Source organism: Myxocyprinus asiaticus, chromosome 14 (assembly GCF_019703515.2).
Source record: "Myxocyprinus asiaticus isolate MX2 ecotype Aquarium Trade chromosome 14, UBuf_Myxa_2, whole genome shotgun sequence".
Taxonomy (NCBI): Eukaryota; Metazoa; Chordata; class Actinopteri; order Cypriniformes; family Catostomidae; genus Myxocyprinus; species Myxocyprinus asiaticus.
The window spans coordinates 45,390,523-45,404,264 of record NC_059357.1 but is presented as its reverse complement, the minus strand read 5'-3'; the positions used below and the strand labels follow the sequence as shown (position 1 = coordinate 45,404,264).

The 13,742-nt window shown below is 39.4% G+C and overlaps 2 protein-coding genes across 8 annotated transcripts in view; one reads left to right on the top strand and one right to left on the bottom strand.

The window, feature by feature from the left end:
- The window catches only part of LOC127452154 (gastrula zinc finger protein XlCGF8.2DB-like), a 467,064-nt gene that overhangs the window by 166,143 nt on the left and 287,179 nt on the right, over positions 1 to 13,742 (top strand). The window lies entirely within an intron of this gene.
- Positions 1 to 13,742, bottom strand: part of LOC127452145 (ubiquitin carboxyl-terminal hydrolase 36-like) — a 35,114-nt gene that overhangs the window by 5,521 nt on the left and 15,851 nt on the right. For all 5 annotated transcript variants that reach the window (XR_007899204.1, XR_007899205.1, XM_051717387.1 and 2 more), the window contains exons 14-17: positions 12,761 to 12,967; positions 2,431 to 2,531; positions 1,092 to 1,736; positions 407 to 615 (exon numbers count right to left, since the gene is read on the bottom strand). Coding sequence is in view for 3 of the 5 variants with exons in the window: in XM_051717387.1 (XP_051573347.1) it covers positions 407 to 615; positions 1,092 to 1,736; positions 2,431 to 2,531; positions 12,761 to 12,967 (1,162 nt within the window). In the remaining 2 variants the exon portion in view is untranslated. The remainder of the gene's footprint in view (positions 1 to 406; positions 616 to 1,091; positions 1,737 to 2,430; positions 2,532 to 12,760; positions 12,968 to 13,742) is intronic.

Here is a 13,742-nt window from a genome sequence, read left to right as displayed (position 1 = left end):
AGATCTAAAATGGACATCTCAGAGATGTAAGTGTGCTATCTGGGTATGTGATCTATCATGGTATGAGTGATTTTATATCACTGTAACATATATACGATTTTGACATATCACTCTTTCCTTTTGGGGAATGTTTCCAAGGTTCATAGCTAAATAATAAAATGTGAAAAGAGATCTGTAGCCGCAGGTGAATAGACTTGAACACTGGTTTGAACCAAGCAATTGAGCTGTGTTAAAACAGTCTAATGTGAACATGCATATATGTTTACCTGCCAAAATACCCTAGCTGTAAGGGGGTAAAGATCTCATAAAACCAAACTCTTTAAACAGTAGACAAACCTGTTGCTCTACATTATTTTTGTTAAAAAAATAAGTCCACGACTGTGAACTCCAGCATGTGTATTCATACCGGTGTTTGCTTTACTAGGTCTCTGCATGTCCACATTGCGCATGTGACTGCATTCTCCATTGGTCTCTTGAAGGTCCACATGAGGTGCTTGTTCATAACGGTGTTTTTTCTCCTTTACTCTCAAGTCTTCGTGTTTTCTCTTTTTCTTCTTTGTCTCTTCAAGACCCACATTCTTCGTGTTTGCCTCACCAACCTCTTTTAAAACAGCACTACAAAAAAAAAAGAAAACAAAGTTGTACTTAAACAATGGCCAGATTTCAATATATGACATTAAAAGGGCATAAAAATCTAAATGTATAAAACAATTATATAATATTACATATTAAAAAATTAAAATGTCAAACAAATCTCTGTATGGCATTTCTCATGTATTAACATGTTTTGAAAGTATATGTAGGTAAATATAGCTGTATATTACCCAATTATTGTTAGCTTGGATCATATAAATTACAGTGATTAAATATTCTTGTGTCCATTTTTAAACAAATTTGGTTAAAATGATAGTTCCTCTTATTGAAAAAAAATAAAAATCCCCCTTTTAAGCCATTTCAGAGAAAATAAATAAAAATATATTTTTGGATAATTTAAGATATATTGCCTAGCCCTAATCATGAACCAAGCTGATAATGCTCATAAAAATAATTTCACTACCCCCGATTAAACTTCACTGCAGTAACCAACTGACCACTTGGAAACTGTGGCTCCATTTCTGAACTCTTCCAGATGTTCCATTAATTTGTGCTTCTTTTTCCTTTTCTTCAGGATGTGGTCCATTGCTGGCGGTCCGGCCAGAGGTGCTGACAGAGCACTTTCCGGCGTTTTAGATGACTCTGATTCAGCGTTTCCCTCGGCTGCAGGGACAATGCTCCACGTTTCTCCAAGATGCCAATCCTCATCTGGATGAGGCTCGAGATGGGACCTCACACTCTCCCATTGTCCCTCAAGACCACTGGCTTCCACTTCTCTCTTCCGCTTCTTCTTCTTCTTCTTCTTCTTGTCTTCACTGTTTTGCTTTGGTTCTTCTGGGGGTGAAGATTCAGGAGCTTCCTGCTCTATATCACAATGTTTTCGCTTTTGTTTCTTTTTCTTCTTTTTCTTTTTAAATGTAGGACTAACGAGTCCCTGGCTGAATCCTGTAGCTGAGGCTAAAAGGTTTTGACTCTGGATTGGTTGAAGTGTAGTGGGCGTCTGGGGCTGAATGCCATTGGTCTTTGCAGAGCGAGAATGGGCGGGGGGCTCCAGGGTGCAGGAGGGTCGTTTGAGGGGACTTGAATCTTTAAAGACATGAGTTGAAGATGGAAACTGCAGGTTGAGCGAATGAGCTGAAACTCTGAATAAAAGAGAAAACAAGAAAAAAGTTGTACAGTAAATACCATAAACTTTATCTTGATTTTTTTATTGCTTTAAACATTAAAATAAAGTAAACAAATTATACATTTGGAATTGGCACCAAAGATACTGTATACATAGGGGGAAAAAAAAAAAATCTATATATTAACTTCATATTTCTCATTATTCAGAAAATCATCTAGAAACCTTTTTTGTTATGAAACGAATAGGCATGTATATATTTTTGGGCAATATTATCACACAATATATCCACCGATTTGTTACGGATTTGTTACGGTTTATTTGCTTGCAGCAGAGAACCCTTTGTTTACATGGATCGGTGCTGAAAGTTTAAATTCCTCTTTAGCTTTCTGTCTGAGCTATGGGGTAATCTGATTGTAAAGTCTAGAACTTTAAATGACATCTATCGTGTTTCAAGTGAGCCGTTTTTAATTATTTAGATAGCAGTTCCAGTTAAAAAGGTTACCAGGCAAAAAGTAAAATTAGCGGTAACGGCCACAATGAGCTGTGAATTAACGGTAATGGTGCATCCCCAGAAATTACTGCTTTGTCAGCCGAGTGATCACTACCAATGTACACAACAGATGACACAACTTCGTTTTCATTCATGTCTAATGAAATATGGCATCTACTCTTAAGCTCTATAGTTCACAGGGCATCAGCAGTGTTTGTACCTGTGTTGCATGTGGGGCGAGGCCAGGCTGAGAGGGTGTGTGGGGTCACTGGACAGATGAAGAGCTTCAGTGCTGCTGCTCGGGCTCTGCCGGGGGCTGGCCTGCAGTTATTGACATAAATAAAAACTTTGTGGTCTAAAAAAATATAAAATAAAAAAAAAAGCCATGAAACGTGACAATGACAAAGAGATCCAAATGAGGAAATCATCAAGGCCAAACCAAAAAAAACAAGTAGGAAGGGGGGGAAGGAAAACAAAGAGTGTAGCAGAGAAGAATTAGAAATTGTAAAAAAAAAAAAAAAAAAAAAAAAAAGAAAAAAAAAAAAGTACAGTAGCAAGAAAAAGTATGAGAACCCTTTGGAATTACCTGCATTTATGTATAAACTTAAAATCTGGTTTGATCTTCATATAACTTAAAATAATGAACAAATACAATCTGTTTTAACCAATAACATGCAAATTATTGTACTGTTCTTGTACATATTCAATACATCATTCAAAAATTCACAGTGTGGGTTGGAAAAAGTATGTGGCTAGGCTAATGATGTCAACAAAAGCAAATTAGAGTCAGGAGGTGGCAAACCTGGCATCCAATTAATGAAACGAGATTGGAGGTGTGGGTTAGAGCTACTTTGACTTTGCACTCAAAAAGAGGTCTCAGAAGACCTACGGTCAAGAATTGTTGCTTTGTATAAAGCTGGAATGGGTTACAAAGTAATCTCGAAGATATCTCTAGATATTCATCTGTCCACAGTTATATAAATGGAGACGATTTAGTACTGTGGGTACTCTCCCTAGAAGTGGCCGTCCAGCTAAGATGACTCAAAGGGCACAACACAGAATGCTCAATGAGGTTTTTTTAAAAAAAAAAAAAAAAAAAAGTGTTGCATGCCTGAAGTTAGCCAAAAGACCACTTTGACACGCCACAATGCTACTGCATAAATGTTTTGTGGACTGATGAAACAAAGGTTGAATTGTTTGGAAAGAACACACAGCACTACATTCGGTGTAAAAAGGGCACCGCATACCAACATGAAAACATCATCCCAATGGTGAAGTACGGTGTTAAGGAGCATCATGATTTCGGGCTGCTATGGGGCCTGGAATGCTTGCAATCATTGGGAGAAAAATTAATTCCCAAGTTTATCAAGATATCATACAGGATAATGTCTGGGTGGCTGTGCGCCAGCTGAAGCTCAGTTGAAGCTGGGTGATGCAGCAGCACAATGACCCTAAACATCAAAGTGAATCCACTACAGAATGGCTTAAAAAATAAAAAAAAAAAAAAAAAAAAAGAGAAAATCCACCTTTTGGAGTGGCCCAGTCAGAGCCCAGACCTTAACCCAAAAAATATGCTGTGGAATGACCTCAAGAGAGCCGTTCACACCAGAAATCCTAAGAATATGGCTGAGCTGAAGCAGTTCTATAAGGAAGAATGGTCTAAAATTTCTTCTGAACATTGTGCAGGTCTAATCCGCAGCTACCAGAAATGCTTGGTTGCAGTTATTGTTGCCAAATAAGGATTGACCAGTCATGAAATCCAAGGGTTCACTTACTTTTTCCACAGCACTGTGAATGTTTAATGGGATGTGTTCAGTAAAGACATGGAATATTATTGTTTGTGTGTTGTTAGATTAAGCACATTGCGTTTGTCGATACTTGTGACTTTGATGAAGATTACATTTTACCAATTAATGCAGAAAACCAGCTACAGTTGAAGTCAGAAGTTTACATACACTTAGGTTGAAGTCATTAAAACTAATTTTTTAAACACTCCACAGATTTCATATTAGCAAACTATAGTTTTGGCAATTCGTTTAGAACATCTCCTTTGTGCATAAGTAATTTTTCCAACAACTGTTTACAGACAGATTGTTTCACTTTTAATTGACTATTAATTCCAGTGGGTCAGAAGTTTACATACACCAAGTTAACTGTGCCTTTAAGCAGCTTGGAAAATTCCAGAAAATGACATCAAGCCTTCAGGCAAATAGCTTCTGATAGGCTAATTGGAGTCAACTGGAGGTGTACCTGTGGATGTATTTTAAGGCCTACCTTTAAACTCAGTGCCTCGGGGGGGGGGGGGGGGTCACGTGACGCCTTGCAAGAGGCAGACGTGCGAGCAATGAGCTCTGCGCACTTTACTAAGTTTTTAATTATTTTCATGTTATAATCTGGTGAATTTTGATACACCCAGTTACACATTTGCTCTTTGATGCAAAACATGGCAAAGAAGTCAAAATCCTCAGGCTCTGGAGACATTAAAAGACACTTACTTGTTCAGGATGAAAGCCCCGACAGACCTACAGACCGGGGACTCGATTTGGATGGCGCGGCGGGAGAAGAAATCCAGCGTCAGTTGTCCAACATGTCGGTGATGTTGACGAAGATTCTTGCTGACTTGGAGGATCTCGCTGTAATACGTCGATCGATTACGGCGATGGAAACAAAATTCTCTGAGTTAGTTACAAGAGTGACTGATGTTGAGAGACGAATCGATTTTCTGGAATCTTCGGAGAGGGAATTAACCGCTAATCCACCTGCGACCAAAGTCGATTTGGAACATCTCCTTGAAAAGCTTGTAGATCTTGAGAATAGAAGCCGCAATAATGTTCGAATTGTTGGAATTCCTGAGCATGAGGAGGGCAGAGATATGGTGAAATTCCTAGACGAGCTTTTCCCGAGTCTGCTCGACATAACAGGCCACAAGCTGGAAATCGAGCTAGCTCACAGAGTCCCAGCTCACAGATCTGCTGAGGGAGATAGACCCCCATCGATTCTGGCCAGATTTCTGAGATCATCCGAAAAAGATCTTGTGTTGCGCCAGGCGAGGAGCAAAGGGAAGCTCTCTTGGAAGAACCATAATGTTTTCTTGTTCCCGGACTTTGCGAGTTCTACAAGAGAGAAACGCGATTGGTTCAAGGAATGCAAGAAACTCTTACATCAGAAAAAGATCTCGTTTGCTCTAATGTTTCCGGCCAAACTGAGAATAGAAACGAAAAACGGTCGCAAAGTATTTACATGTCCAAATCAGGCAATGTCTTTTATAGAATCAATGTCTGATTAAACCATTGGATGTTTCTCATGTGAGTGGATCGACTCGCTGTGCTTACTCTTGAGGAAGCTGGGCATCATTTTGGTTTCTTTTTTTTCTTTTTGCGTTGGCTCCGACGCTTGTTTTGTGAATAACAATTTTCCTTAAAGGAAATTTTGCATGGAAGTCCCCGGCCAGTTTGAGTGGACACTATGGATGACCGCAACGTATCTACATGCTCACACAAAGGATGTCCTTTATGAAGTTGACGGATTACGTAAGTCATGGTATATACTTTTATACGGCCTCCGAGTGAACTGACTCGACCATCCGGGGAACTGGGATGCCGGTTTTGTTTCTTTTTGTATTGATTCCGCCTAGTGGCTGGAGCTGGTTCTATTGAAAAACACTCCTTTGGAACAGCTGTGGATTAATCTGTTCGTTCTTCGTGCTTATTCCTCCTGCTGGCTGTAGTTTGTTTTGTTGAGTTTTTTTTTACGAGACATTGGAATGATTACGTTATCCGCTGAACTCATAACAGCTGGCTCACTGAAGATTCATTTGTCTGAGGAATCTGTTCGGTTTTATATCAGCTGGAATTTGTTTTGTGGAAGATCACACCTTTAAAACAATTCTGTGAATGAATCTACACATTCTTTGTGTTCATTCTTCCTATTTGCTGGGTTTATTTTACAAAGTATTTTCTGTTATGTAATTTTGCTTCACAGATTTGTGGGGCAAAATTGAGCAATCCGATGGCAAAGTTGTCGTGGGGACTCGTGGGCGTTCAAGGACCTTTTGAGTTTAGAGGGACTGTCGCCAGTTGGCGCTGTCGTGAGCAGGGTTAAGGCGCACGTACTTCTTTTTTCTGTTTGTTTTGTTCGGGGGGAAGTTTGGGGTTTGATTGTTTCACTAATGGGGAATGTGGTCTGTATAATTTTGTTTTTGACACACAATTTATTTTTTCTTCTATATCAAAATGTCAAATGTTAATGAGTGTACTATCTCTCTCCACATGGAATGTAAATGGGTTGGGGCACCCCATAAAAAGGAAGGTTATTACTTTTCATAAACGTAAGAAATATGATGTAGTGTTTCTTCAAGAAACACATTTCTCCCCGCAGGAAACTGAAAAATTTGGGAAGATATAGGGTGGACATGTTTTTTTTTTAGTGCTGGCTCAAGTAAGAGCAAGGGAGTCATTAATAAATAAACATCTTATAGACGTTTTAAATAAACATCTACAATTCAAATGTCTCAAACAGATTAAAGATAAATTAGGAAGAGTCATTATTGTTTTAGCTAAAATTCAAGGACAAAGGTTGATTTTGGCTAATATTTACGCACCTAACGCTGATGATCAGGGTTTTTTTTTTTATAGATCTTGAAGGGATGTTGCAAACCACTGGCACCCCTCATGATATAATATTGGGAGGAGACTTTAATCTTTTGATGGACTCAGTCCTTGATCACAGTGAAGCAAAAGTGTGCAAGTCCCCTAGAGCAACACTGACGCTTCACAGGATGTGTAAAAATCTTGGTCTTACAGATATTTGGAGACTTTTGAACCCATCTGGTAGGGACTATACATTTTTTTCATCAGTCCATAAGATTTATTCTAGAATAGATTTTTTTTGGGATATCCAAATCCCTCATTTCATCTGTTGTTGATTGCTCAACTGGAAACATTTTAGTCTCGGATCATGCCCTGGTGGGTTTAGAGGTGATGCCACATATTGAGAAAAAGAAATCATATAGTTGGTGCCTTAATGTATCCCTTCTGCAAAATCCTGATTTCCAACAAATGTTAAAGACTGAAATCAATATTTATATTGGTCCTTAAGCTGGTCCTCAGTATTCTCTGTGGGTGTGGTTTGGGAGGCACTTAAGGCGGTTCTTAGGGGTCGGATCATACAGTATGCCTCATTCATCAAAAAATCCAAAGCAAAAGAACTTATGGAGTTGGAAGGAAATATTAAAAGTGCCGAGGCAAAGCTGAAGCGCCGTATGTCAGCTGATGGCCTCAGAGAATTGACCCGATTGAAATACAGATATAATACTATTTTGTCGCGGAAAGTGGAGTTCTGGTTATTCAAGGCAAGACAGTCATACTTTGAGTTGGGTGACAAAGCAGCGAAGCTAGATATATAAAGCAGAGGGAGTCTTTTTTTTTACCATTTCCTCTGTGAAATCTGCTGATGGTGAAATTTTTACTTCAGCCATTGATATTATCTATCTTGATCTCTATAGTTCCACGTCTTCGTCTACTGATGAAGATATTAGAAACTTTGTGGAACCATTAGATCTTCCTAAACTGACGACTGAGCAAAAAAAGTCTTGATTCTGAGATAACCTTGGAGGAGCTTGACGAAGTAATTAAGTCCCTACCTACTGGCAAATCTCCGGGGCCAGATAGTTTTGCCGCAAAATTTTTTAGATCCGATGCTACAGAACTGGCTCCACTTTTGTTAGAAGTTTATACTGAATCATTAAAGAAGGGAAAACTTCCTCCAACCATGACACAAGCCCGGATCAGTCTGATTCTTAAAAAGGACAAAGATCCAAGCAAGTGTAAAAGTTATCGTCCAATTTCCCTGATCCAACTAGATGTAAAAATATTGTCAAAAATTTTGGCTAATCGATTAAGTTATGACATCACTTATACATATAGATCAGGTGGGATTTATTCGGGGCCGCAGCTCTTCTGATAATATCAGGCGTCTCATCAATATCATGTGGTCAGTAGCGAATGATCAATCTCCGATCGCTGCCATCTCACTTAATGCCGAAAAGGCATTTGATATGGTAGAATGGGATTATCTTTTTAAGATTTTGGAAATGTATGGGATCAGGAGTACATTTATTGGTTGGATTAAGTTACTTTATAGACACCCTGTAGCAGCAGTACAGACAAATGGATTAATTTCAGATTATTTTACTCTGGATAGGGGCACTCGGCAGGGCTGCCCTCTTTCCCCATTATTGTTCTGTCTTGCCCTGGAACCATTAGCAGCCGCGATAAGAAAGGAGGATGATTTTCCAGGGGTGGAGGCGGGAGGTGTGGCGCATAAGCTTCTGCTTTATGCAGATGAGATTTTATTATTTGTCTCTGAACCTACTAGATCTATGTCTTGCCTCCACAGAATTATTAATTCCTTTTCCAAGTTCTCAGGATACAAAGTCAATTGGGCTAAATCCGAAGCTTTGGCTCTGACAGCGTACTGCCCAGTAACGGCTTTTCAGCCGGGTGCATTCCAATGGCCCAAACAGGGCATTAAGTATTTGGGGATTTTATTACCAGCAAATTTGTCTGATTTAGTTAGTATTAATTTTGACCCTTAAATAAAAAGTTTGAGCGATGTGAGCAGATGGGCTTCATTACATTTATCGATGATTGGGAATGTTAATGTTATTAAAATGAATTGTATTCCAAAATTTAACTACCTGCTACAATCTCTCCCTGTAGATGTCCCCCTCTCTTATTTCAAGGAATTTGATAGCATAGCGAAGTCCTTCATTTGGAATGGTAAACATCCCAGATTGCATTTTAATAAGTTACATAGGCCGATAGACAAAGGAGGGCTAGGCCTACCCAAGATTGTTTTATTACTATGCGTTCAGTCTCAGACATTTGGCTCATTGGTCACTTTCACCTGAGAGCGCCCCTCCCTGGTTTGTTATTGAACAGGCAATTCTTGCCCCTATTTCGCCATTACAAAGCATCTCTATCAAACTAATCGGAAAAGTTAAGTTACACCCTGTTATTTCGCATTTACACTCGGTATGGACTAAAGTGTCCAGATTGTTTAAATTGGACACTTATTTAAATGTTGCCTCGAGCATATGGCAGAACCCAAGACTGTATATTGGCAAGTCTCCTTTCTGCTGGCCGGAGTGGATTGTGAGGGGGGTTGTTGATTTTATATATATTTATATGTTGTACATTTCAATGTTATTGTATGATTTAATAAAAATGTTAATTACAAAAAAAGAAAAGAAAAAAAAAAAACTCAGTGCCTCTTTGCTTGAAATCATGGGAAAATCAAAAGAAATCAGCCAAGACCTCAGAAGAAAAATGTGTGGACCTCCAAGTCTAGTTCATAATTGGGAGCAATTTCCAAACACCTGAAGGTACCACGTTCATCTGTTCAAACAACAGTGTGCAAGTATAAACACCATAGGACAACGCAGCCATCATACCACTCAGGAAGGAGATGCATTCTGTCTCCTACAGATGAACATAGTTTGGTGCAAAAAGTGCAAACCGATCCCAGAACAACAGCAAAGTACCTTGTGAAGATGCTGTGAATCTATATCCACAGTAAAACGAGTCCTATATCGACATAACCTGAAAGGCTGCTCAGCAAGGAAGAAGCCACTGCTTCAAAACCGCCATAAAAAAGCCAGACTACAGTTTGCAAGTGCACATGGGGACAAAGATCTTACTTTTTGTAGAAATGTCCTCTGATCTGATGAAACAAAAATATAACAGTTTGGCCATAATGACCATTGTTATATTTGGAGAAAAAAGGGTGAGGCTTGTAAGCCAAAGAACACCATCCCAACGTGAAGCATGGGGGTGGCATCATCATGTTGTGGGGGTGCTTTGCTGCAGGAGGGACTGGTGCACTTCACAAAACAGATGGCATCATGAGGAAGGAAAATTATGTGGATATATTGAAGCAAAATTTCAAGACATCAGCCAGGAAGTTAAAGCTCGGTCGCAAATGGGTCTTCCTTCCAAATGGACAATGACCCCAAGCATACCTCCAAAATTGTGGCAAAATGGCTTAAGGACAACAAAGTCAAGGTATTGGAGTGGCCATCACAAAGCACTGACCTCAATACGATAGAACATTTTGGGGCAGAACTGAAAAAGCGTGTGCGAACAAGGAGGCCTACAAACCTGACTCTGTTGCACCAGTTCTGTCTGGAGGAATGGGCCAAAATTCCAGCAACTTATTGTGAGAAGCTTGTGGAAGGCTACCCAAAATGTTTGACCCAAGTTAAACAATTTAAAGGCAATGCTACCAAATACTAACAAAGTGTATGTAAACTTCTGACCCACTGGGAATGTGATCAAATAATTCTCTACTATTATTCTGACATTTCACATTCTTAAAATAGTGATCCTAACTGACCTAAATCAGGGAATGTTTTCTACAATTAATTGTCAGGAATTGTGAAAAAATTGAGTTTAAATGTATTTGGCTAAGGTGTATGTAAACTTCTGACTTCAACTGTAATTCCAAAGGATTCCCATACATTTTCTTGCCACTGTATGTTTGTGGGATCAATTCTTATATAAAAATGTTTAATATTCCATATAACTACGAGGTCATGCCTATTTTTAGAATATTCCAGGAAATGAAAGACTTTACAAATTAAAGGTCCTTCATCCCATTTGATTATTTCCTGTTTCAGATTGATTCAGATAAAATCGGGTTAGATAAGCCACGTTCAAAGCAGATACAGCTGTGGCCAAAAATATTCACACCCTTGGTAAATATGAGCAAAGGCGGCTGTGAAAAATATGTCTTTACCGTTTATCCTTTTGATCTTTCATTCAAATTATTCACAAAAATCTATCCTTAAATGGATATCAAACCCTTGCAAACAACACAGGTTTTATAAAAAATAAAAATTCTCAAATGTGTGTGTGGCACAATTATTGGCACCTTTTATTCAATATTATGTTCAACCTCCCTTTGCCTAGATACCAGCTCTGAGTCTTCTCCTATAATGCCTAATGATGTTGGAGAACACATGGCAAGGGATCCGAGACCATTCCTCCACACAGAATCTCTCCAGATCCTTTAAATTCCGAGGTCCACGCTGGTGGACTCTCCTCTTCAATTCACCCCACAGGTTTTCTATGGGGTTCAGGTCAGGGGACTGGGGATGGCCATGGCAAAACCTTGATTTTTTGATCAGTAAACTATTTTTATGTTGATGTTTGTTTTGGACCATTGGCCTGCTGGAAGATCCAACGACAGCCCATTTTAAGCTTTCTGACTGAGGCAGTCAGGTTTTGATTTTTTTATCTTTTGGTATTAGATAGAGTCCATGATGCCATGTATCCAAACAAGATGTCCAGGACCTCTGGCATAAAAAGATCCACCACCATATTTAACCTTGGGCATGGGGTACTTTTCCATATGGCTACCTCTCAGTGTGTGCCAAACCCATCTCTGGTGTTTGCTGCTAAAAAGCTTTATTGTTTTATCTGACCATTGAAGTTCCAGAAGTGTCTGGCAAACTGAAGACACTTGAGTTTGTTGTTGGATGAGAGCAGAGGCTTTTTTCTTGAAACCCACAACTTGTGATATAGGTGACATCTGATTGTAGTTTTGGAGACTTTCTGACCCTAAGACCCATCTAGTTTCTGCAATTCTCTAACTGTGATCCTTGGAGAATTTTTGGCCACTTGAACCATCCTCCTCACTATGTGTATATCCTCTTCCAGGCCGATTCTTAACATCTCCATTTAATTGGAACTTCTTAATTATTGCCCTGATGGTGGAAATGGGTATTTTCAATGCTTTTAGCTATTTTAGCCACTTCCCATTTTGTGAAGCTCAACAACCTTTTGCCGCACATCAGAACTTTATTCTTTGGTCTTAACCATTGTGATGGATGACTAAGGGAATTTGGCCTATGTGTTAAAGTATTTATACCCCTGTGGTCATGGCTGAACAATTTCATGTTCCAAGTCACCCAGGTGTACTTAACATTTTAAAATATGCATGGGAATATACTTCAGATACATTTTAATCATAAGAATTTCTAGGGGTGCCAATAATTGTGGAAAACGTGTTTGAGAAAAATATTTGAGTTCCCCTCCAACTTCCCCCTTTAAATTAGCATGCTTCAGTTAAAGGTAAGATTTTTGTGAATATTTTGAATGAAAGATCAAATGGATAAACAATAAAGACATTTTTTACAAACTTCTTTGCTCATATTTACCAAGGGTGCCAATATTTTTGGCCACAAGTGTATTCCATATTAATGTGCAAGTTGCGCCATTCCTTTGCAACCATAAACAGCTAAACTCAGTTTTGCACTGCACTCCATAGGCATAGTTTGCCTCAAATAAAAAATTACTTAAAATCTCATCCGGCTGACAGATTTCTACTGTCACAAGGTATATACGTTCATACCACCAAACCCTATTATAAGGGAAGTCTTAATGAAGACCCCTTTGCCTATGAGGGTGAAGTGGACAAACACAGCAAACAAACACATTCTTTACCACAAGCATTAGATGAAACACGGTGGATGGGGCTGGTGGACTGACCTTCTTGGCGGAGAGAGCAAGTCGTTTGGCGGGCGGGGGGGACATGGTGCTTATGCGCTCTGATGTGATGTTGATGAGTGCCTGCAGTTTGAGCTTTACCATCTTCTGCTCCTCTGCGTTCACACGCTCTGTGCTCTTAGCAGGAGATGCAGGACCGCTCACACCCGACACATCACCGACAGGTGCGCTCCTTGTGCCAATCGACTCCTGAGAGTTTATACAGAGTACTGTACTGAGTCTTCATTTATGGATCATTCTGGGTCTTTATGGATGCAATTCCAAGATTCATAAATAAAAAACATTGAAAAAAAAATTGATGGAACATTTTATTCCTTTCTTTTGCAGCCAATGTCAAACAGCGTTTGCAGACCTAGGTACTTCAGTAATGTGATATTTCTGAGTAAAACAAGATATTCGACGAGAGGAGGGCGGCCCTTGATTTTATCCATTGAGACATGGAAAGTGGTCCATATATGACAGGTGTTTGGATGGAATGGGCTGAAAATTAAGAGGGCTTTGTGATGTCAGCCAAAAAGGAAACTCGTTTCAGAGGTGGAGCAATTACATTGATGAAAAATGGACAACTTTCCATTACCAAATGGAATTGCAAAAAAGAGTTTAAAGTCTGGACCTCCAAGACATAGACAAATTATGGACAAATAATTTTTCTCCTGGGTAATGCACAGATGAGCCAAAACATTATGACCACTTACATGTGAAGCGAACAACACTGATCATCTCCTAACAAGGCCACATGTCAAGGTCTGGGTAGATTAGATGGTAAACAATCAGTTCTCGTAGTCAACATCTTAAATGCAGGAGAAATGGGCAGGAGTAAAAACCTGAGCGACTTGGACATGGGCCAAATTGTTATGGCTAGATGACTGGGTCAGAGCATCTCTGAAATGGCAAGGCTTGTGGGGTGCCCCTGGTCAGCAGTGGTGAGTACCTACTGACAGTGGTCCGAGGTGGGACAAGCCAC